Source organism: Sminthopsis crassicaudata, chromosome 3 (genome assembly GCF_048593235.1).
Source record: "Sminthopsis crassicaudata isolate SCR6 chromosome 3, ASM4859323v1, whole genome shotgun sequence".
Taxonomy (NCBI): domain Eukaryota; kingdom Metazoa; phylum Chordata; class Mammalia; order Dasyuromorphia; family Dasyuridae; genus Sminthopsis; species Sminthopsis crassicaudata.
Window position 1 is genome coordinate 256,272,092 of NC_133619.1, and position 8,192 is coordinate 256,280,283.

Sequence of the window (8,192 nt, forward strand, 5' to 3'; positions counted from 1 at the left end):
GCTAGGGTGTTAGAACCTGGAACGAAGGAAAGACACGTGGCTGGTCTCGGCCAATGAGAGTGGAGACCGAGCCGGCAGCGCCGCTTGGAGCAGAGAGAGAGACAGACGGAGAAAGAGAGACGGGGAGAAGGAGTAGCGGTTTGCTGGTGGGTGGCCAGCCCCGCTTCCTCCTCCGGTCCCAGGATCCCGGAAGAAGAAAAGTGAGGACTAGAAAGAATGGAATGGGAGGGTGAAGGGGTGGAGCGGAGATTGCGAGTGACTGTGTCTCCCGCCTATGCCAGATTTCTGTCGGCGTTTGAACGGCAGGAGGTGGGCATGCCTAGCCAATTGGCTGTGGCGAAGAGTGGCCTGGGCCGGCGGGAAGAGGGAGATGGAAGAAGGGGGAGGAGGCGGGATTCCAATCCGGTTCCATCTAGTTCTCGGACTGCTCCCGCTGTGGGTCCTAGCAGCCCAGCGGCGGGAGGAGGAGCGTCTAGGCCCAGCAGCCTTGCTTTGAGAAGAAGCCCTCACGGCCGCGGCTCTTTGCCTCCGACCCCTGTGGCTCCCGCCGCTGTTCGCCCTGCTCTGGGGAGAGGGAGCTGATCCACACTCGCAGTCAAGATGCCCAAGAGGAAGGTGAGTATGGGACTCCCGGCGCACTACCGGCCCCCCATTCCTTCGGCCGCGAGCGAACTTGACACGCGTGAGCAGCTCCGTGTACAGATCCCGGGGAAGCTTTTGGGACGCGCAAATAAAGAGGCAATAACTTGCCCGAGGGAGCCCAAGATGTCTGATGCTCTAGGCCCTGCTCCTGGAAAAAGTCTAGTCAAGCGTTGATTAAGCACCTCCTGTGTGCCTCCCTTGTGTTCCACTAAGTGATGCGTTAGGTATACAAATACAAGGTCTTGCTTTGCAGCTCACAGTCTTAATGGAGGAGACAACATATAAACATATGTGCACACAAGACAGACATTAAATTAAAGATAAAGGCCTTCTGGGGGAAAGGCCTTGTCATGTCATCCCTCCGTCCTCGGGAAGACCTGGAGACCTCACTTATGGTGGCTTCCTTACAAGGAGAACGAAATTTCTCTGCCTACCAGCACCACCTCTTTTTTTTTTTTCTCTTGAACTTTGCAATCTTCACTGCTTCCTCAAATTTACTTTTCTCCTACTTAGAACTAATTGGTTGGCAACAGCTCCTGTAGCATTAGGAAAGAGACCTGGTTTGGGGAATTTGAAGGTTTTTCTAAAAAGACTTGAGTGATGGAGAGTTGGAGTGGTATTTTTGTTTTGATTTATCTATGTATCTGATTTCTTGCCCTCTACTGTAATGACATCTGGCAATGAGATTGGCCTTCTCAAAATTTCTACTTCAGGTTGGGCTGCAGTTTGAAATTTGAATCATATTCCTATTTAAGCTTATTCTGAAGATAGGGGGGCAAAAATCCCCCCCTAATTTGGAACTGTATTCTGGGAAATTATGGATTTGGATTCATTTGGTGTTTTTAATACTAACTTTTGTATTTCTTTGACTAGATCAATTCTGCAGAAGGGGAAGCAAGGGAGGAGGTAAGAGTGTTTTAATTTCAAGAAATGCGAGTCTTGGGGAATGAAGCATTAAGTTGTAACATGCATATCTTAAATAACTCTTTTTTGTTTTTTAAGCCCAAGAGGAGGTCGGCCAGATTGTCAGCTGTAAGTAAAGCCAACTTTACTCACCTTTGTTTTCTATTATTTTTCAGACAACTTACAGATACTTTTGTCTTTCAGAAACCAGTTCTTGCAAAGGTTGAACCTAAACCCAAAAAGACAGTTGCGAAGGTAAGATTTTGTATGTGAGAAGCCCTTAGAGAGACAGCTAGATGATTCAGTGGAGGGAGGGAGTGAAAGCCCTCCAGTCAGGAGCACTTGAGTTCAAATCCAGTCTCAGATACTTAACACTAGCTGTGTGATCCTGGGCAAGTCAATTAACACTCATTGCCTTGCCTCCAAAAAGGGGGAAATTAGAAAAGGACCTAGAAATTGTTGGATAGTGTTAAAATTATTAGTTTGAGTTTGTCTTTAATGCTTCTCTTCCCACTTCCATTCAACCAACCCTCCTATTTATGGCTCAGTGTCTGAATCAGTTAGAAAAACCATATTGTTTTATTCTCCCTTCTGGCAATAATCAAGAGAAGTATAATTTTGCTAAACTTAGAAACTTAATTAGATCTTGATTTTTCACTTAAGAGTGAACTACTGCTTTTCTCAATATGGTCTAAATTGCTAGAAGCAATTATATAATCAAGAATATTTTCTTTATAAGCTTCATTTTGAGAAGCCATCCAAAGTGAAGAGAAAAAAATATTTATTCTTGGAAGAGTTAATTATTAAATTTGCATCTGATGCAAATCATAATCTTATTAGTTGTCTGAGTTAGGTTGCTCATCTAAAACAAAACTGCCATTATAGTTTTTTAATCTATATTAGAATTTAATTAATTTATTTAGAATTTTTTATTATTTAGAATTAATTTATTAGAATTTAATTACTTATTTGGCTTTGAAGTCAGTGTAGAGAATAATTCCACAACTATTTTTAAATCTATATGTCAGGTGGATAATTTTTAATTTTTTTAATTTTGGTAATATTTTCTGTTTATGTGCAGATTTTTTTCTTATAATAGCTTTTTATTTCTAAAATAAATGCAGATAATTTTGAACATTCACTATTGCACAACCTTGTGTTTCAGATTTTTCTCCCTTTCCCCCACTCACCCCCCCACCTCCAGACAGCAAATAATCCAACCTACATATGCAATTCTTCTGAACATATTTCTGAATTTATCATGCTGCACAATAAAAATCAGATGGGGGGTGGGGAGGAAGGGAAGGGGGAAAAAAGTAAGCAAACAATAACAAAAAAGGTGAAAATACTAGATTATAATCCATACTCAGTCTCCATAGTTCTCTTTCGGGATGCAAATAACTCTTTCCATAACAAATATGTGCTGATTTGACATTGAATCACCACAGGTTTTTCATTCTCGTTTACTGTTTTTAATAAAAATGAGTTTTTAAATCTTTGTTTTGTACTTCTGAAATTTTGGTATAAGAATAAAGCCCAAGAGAGGTATGAGTATGTTAAACTGATGAAGGCTTTTAATGCCACAAGAGAATTGAGAGTTAGAATAGCATTAGATTAATTTTATTCAGATTGTTTTGTTTTTTTCACTGCTAACCAGCTATAATATCAATTGCAATTTTAGAAATTCCAGTAAAATTTCTCAGGCTGTTTACATGAATAATGTTTAATTTTTTTTCTCTCCATATTTTACTCTCCTTTCTCAATAAAAGGCTTTTTTAACATTAGTTTTTTGATAATAGTCACCACTTTACTTTTAGAGATACAGATGTATGGGACATCATTCAAGTTTTCTTTGAGAAAACAATGCCACCTTTATTTTAAATGTTTGTTTTACTCACAAAAGCCATTGATTGAATGGAATGATTTAAAATTTGCTTTATTCTTTTACTAATTTGTGGCACAATCTTCACCCTAGTCAGACTTAAAATAGTTATATGTAAGAAGCAACAAATCCCCAAACAAAAAATAAAACTAGGTTGTTTTAATGTAATATATAGATACATATCATTATATATATCATATTTCAATTCTGGCTAATTTGAGTAGAAATAAGATTCACATTGTAAGAATTATACTAGTTTAGTGAATTAATTCTCTAAAAATTTCCTATTAAATTCCTAAATGCATGAAGTATTTCATACAAAAGATCCACTACATTCTTAAGCTCCCTTTTTACCTCCATCCAAATGAATTCTTTTTGAGTGTGTGTGACAGATTCAACATTGTCACAGAAAGAAACATAAAAAAAAAAACCACTCAAGTTTATACCATATTAAAAGGTATGATTCACATATGAAAAATGGTACATCAATGAAAACATTGTTTTCAATTGTGTCTGACACTTTGTGACCCCAAATGGGTTTTCTTGTTTTTTGCAGAGATACTAGTTTACCATTTCTTTCTTTCTTAATTTTCTCAGTGATTTAAGAAAGACAGGTTAAATGATTTGCCCAGTTACAAAGATATGAGTGTCTGATGCTGGATTTGAACGCCAGGCTAAAATGTTTTATCCACTGAGATATTAAAGAAATAGGACTTTTTCGAAAACACTGCTTAGTCCAAAGACTAGAAAGCTATATAAAACAAATAAATTAAGGATACTGAATACCAATAATGTGCAATTTAAAAATTAAAAGTATAGTCCATTATCCTTAAGTACAAAGTTAGGATCATGTTAGATGTATACACTTGGATTTATCAAGAGGATTATGAATAAGTATTTAATGCAGGTAGTAGGTGCATCTCTCAAAAAAATATGACTTAGGGAATGTGTGGATGACCTTTATATTACTGTAAAGTATGCAAAGTGTTTTATCTATGTTATCTCAAATAAGCCTCACGGTAACCCTGGTAAGATTTTGTGTTTTGCTCATGGAAAAAAATTATTACGTAATTCAGATTAATAGGCAGCATAGTTTCAATACCTAGGAAGTAAAGCACTGTTTTTAATGTCTGTAGGATAAATCCGAGGACAAAAAAGTTCACACAAAAGGAAAAAAAGGAGCAAAAGGAAAACAAGCAGAATCTACTAACCAAGAAGAGAATAAAGAAGACTTGCCTGCAGAAAATGGAGAAACTAAAAACGAAGAGGTCAGTACTTGTTTGTTGCCATATGCCTTGACTTTCTCAGGTAGCAATTTTTCCTGTTAATAAAAGCAGTACTATGAAATAAGGTAAACAGATCTCATTGTCATGGTTTCTGACTGTATAATATTACATTTCCAAGTGTATTTAGTTAACATAAATTTCTATTCGAATTTTAGGTGACTGAACTAGAATATTTGCATCTGGACAAAATTTTACCAGTATAAGTGCTATAGATTTAGAGACAGAAGAAATCATCTAGGCTAACCCTGTCCTTTTAACAGTTGAGGAAACATTACGCTGAAAATAAATATTCTGTCCAGATCATATAGGTGGTAAGTGACAGAGCTAAGATTTGAATACTGGCTCCCAATTCACCCTAAATACCTACTATAAAAGAATAGCATGTTCATCCATTCAAATGCCGTAAATTCTTTTGGAGGAGATACTATAGATCTGTAAAGAACAAATGTGAAGAGAGTGCACAGTATTTAGGAAGACTAGATACAGCCAGCTGGTTTTCCTGTCAAAAGTTGCACTTGAGCTACATTTTGAAGGAATAAGGGGATTCTGTACTGAGGGGAAACCATTTAAAATAGACAGCAGGAATATGGGAATGGAGATTGGAGATAGAATGTTATGTGTGAGGAATAACGAAGTCCAATTTGGCTTGATCCTAAATGCAAGAAGGGAACTTCTAGAAAGATAGATTGATACTAAGTTGCAAAGAGTTTTGAAAACCAAAGTTGTTTATATTTGATCCCAGATATACTAGAGAGGTTCTGGCATTTATTGAGGTAGAGAAGTGATGGGGTCAAGTCTAGGCTTAAAGAAAATCACTTTGGCAGCTTTAGATAGATTGGAGCAGATGGTCATTTGAGTCAATAGACCAATTAGGCCACTGCAGTAATCTGTATGAGAGGTAATAGGGCTGAAGCTAAAGTAGCAAATATATAAATAGAAGATTTGGATGCAAGAGATGGAAAGTTAGAAATTAACTATATAGGGTGAGTGATAATGATGAATAAAGGATAATTTGGATCACAGACCTAGGAGATGGGGAAGAATGGTAGTGCCTTTGACTGACAAGAAAAATTTATTATATGAGTATGTTTGGAGTAAGATATTGTGAAATTAAGGTGTCTTTGTAACATCCAACTTGAAATATTTCTTAACATTTTGGTTTTATTCAAATTACTAATTTGGAGATATTGTACAAATAGTCCTTTCTATGGGCTATATCAAATATAATGAGCAATTTTATAATTTTTTTGTTTTATGTTCTTTCCAGGTTCCAGTCTCTGATTCAGCAGGAGAAAAAGAAACCAAATCTGAATAACATCTTATACCAAGTCTTTTAACAATTGTCCCTGTTACCTCCCTTCTTGTACAATTCAGAGGAATATTTTTATCAACTATTTTGTAAATGCCAGTTTTTTAGTAGCTGTAGAAACACATTTTTAAGAAAGAGGCAATCCGACCTCATCACATTAATTTTTTAAAACATTTGGATAAGTGTAAGCCAATCTAAAATGGCTTTATTTAAAGTCCTATTTAAAGAGGTGAAATCATGTGCTGGTTGTTGATTTGGTTTTTTTGTTTGTTTGTTTCTGTTAATACAACCAGAAATTAATAGAATGTTGATTAGGAAAATGGTGTCTTGTGCATAGACTTAACATTCCGTAGGCAGTTTTTACATCATATTAAATAAAGCATAGATAGCAATTTGGACTTGTGACCATGAATTTTAAAGATCTTAATTTTGATTGATCTGTATCCATTTTGTCTACAATTGTCTACAAATCTTGTGTACAATTGTTTACTAAATAAAATTACTCCCTTAGTGTTGGATCTCCCCTTCAAAATTGTGTGCTCTCTGTAACATTGTCATATTGGTAGGGGTGGAACAGTTTTTTTTTCTTCCAATAACTTTGTTAATGTGCTTTAAAAAAAAAAAAAAAAGACTGGAAAATGTGTATGAGTGTAGTTTTATCAAATACAGAATTAGTAGAACTCTTTGTAAAATTCCTAATACCTTATCCATGTCAGGATGATGGTATATAATAACCTCTTTTTAGGGAGAGTTGCCTCCAAATTTAAAGTAAGAAAGTCAGTGAAATAAGTTTAGAAAAGGATTACAGTTATGTAATTTTTAGGTTTTTCTAGCATTTTTTAAATGTACAATTTATTCATAGTGTCTATGTACTGATGACCAAACTAATAAAATCTTGATTATAAAAGAATTTTCGTTTCATACCCCATGTATTAAATTTTAACACAGGCATATCTTGGTTGTTTTTTTTTTTTGTTTGTTTGTTTGTTTTTTTAATGTCAAGTTTTATGGATGATCCATTTGTAATGAATTTATTATTTATGTATATATACTATAAGTATGAATATAAGTATTCATACTTATGTGAATATGCAGAGAGGCAGTGGTGCATAGTGCGTATAGAAATAGTTGGCTTAGGATCCAAGATCTTGCATTCAGGTTCCCCCTCTGAGATGTAAGCTGTGTAATCATGGGAAAATCATTGACCTTTTTATCCTCTAGACAATTCTTAATACAGTTTTAGAAAGGGTAACAATTTGTATTAGTAGGCAAAGTTTCTTCATCTGGGATTTCCATGTATCAACGAAATCACTATTTCCTATGAATATCTTAATATAATGGTTCATTAAAATGAACATTTCTTATTCTTTTTTATAAAGAAATACACCTATAGTTATGGCCCTTTTCCATTTACAAAATGCAATGCACATTTTTTAAAAATGCATTCAAGTATTTGATCCTCAGTGGCAAAGTATAATTTGATAAGAAAAATAAGCATAAAGCAGTATAAATATTTGCATAAAATGATAACTAAACCATAGTAAAGCCAAAATAATGAAATTCTTTTGATTTGAAACTACTTTCCCTTGTACTGGAGAGGAATTTTTAACAACTTAAAGCTACTTACATAGAGATGTTATTCCTGGTTCCTGAGAGCTTTTGTACTTAAAAAATAATAATAATCTTGTCATTGAGAGAGACTATTATTGTACAATAAATATGGGGGAAAACCTTTTTTTTTGCTGAGGCAATTGAAGTTAAGTGACTTGCCCAAGGTCACATAGCTATGAAGTGATAAGTGTCTAAGGTTGGATTTGTACTCAAGTCCTCTTGACCTCGGGTCTGGTATTCTCCACAGAGCTACCTAGCTGCCCCAAGAACCAAATCTTAAGAAATGATACAACCTTTGAGACATCTCTTGTCCCCCTGAATACTTGGGAGTTTTCTCTTTTCAAATTTTCATCCTTGTGGTCTGCATTTCTACTTTTAGGTAAGTATGTTAACTTTTTCTTGCCCACATAGTCATAAGTGGGGAAGACAATGGGGACCTAGCATCAGGGTTTGCAAATTTTACTATAACACCAGCATGGTAACCTTGAGGTTGACTTAAGACTTAGGTTTGCCACAAATACTTAAGTCATCTAAATACAAAGTAATAGTGTCATTTATG

The 8,192-nt window shown here is 35.4% G+C and overlaps 1 protein-coding gene across 1 annotated transcript; it reads left to right on the forward strand.

The window, feature by feature from the left end:
• Positions 1 to 121: 121 nt before the first annotated feature.
• HMGN1 (high mobility group nucleosome binding domain 1) lies at positions 122 to 6,929 on the forward strand. The gene is made up of 6 exons (XM_074300509.1): positions 122 to 615; positions 1,516 to 1,548; positions 1,645 to 1,674; positions 1,750 to 1,800; positions 4,564 to 4,695; positions 5,981 to 6,929. Exons 1-6 carry the CDS (start codon positions 601 to 603, stop codon positions 6,026 to 6,028), a joined length of 309 nt encoding a protein of 102 aa, XP_074156610.1. The 5' UTR covers positions 122 to 600; the 3' UTR covers positions 6,029 to 6,929.
• The last annotated feature ends 1,263 nt before the right edge of the window (positions 6,930 to 8,192 follow it).

Coding starts and splice junctions, on each gene's coding strand:
- HMGN1 (XM_074300509.1), top strand. Junction 1,549..1,644: donor AAGGGGAAGCAAGGGAGGAG/GTAAGAGTGTTT, acceptor TTGTTTTTTAAG/CCCAAGAGGAGGTCGGCCAG. Junction 1,801..4,563: donor CCAAAAAGACAGTTGCGAAG/GTAAGATTTTGT, acceptor TAATGTCTGTAG/GATAAATCCGAGGACAAAAA.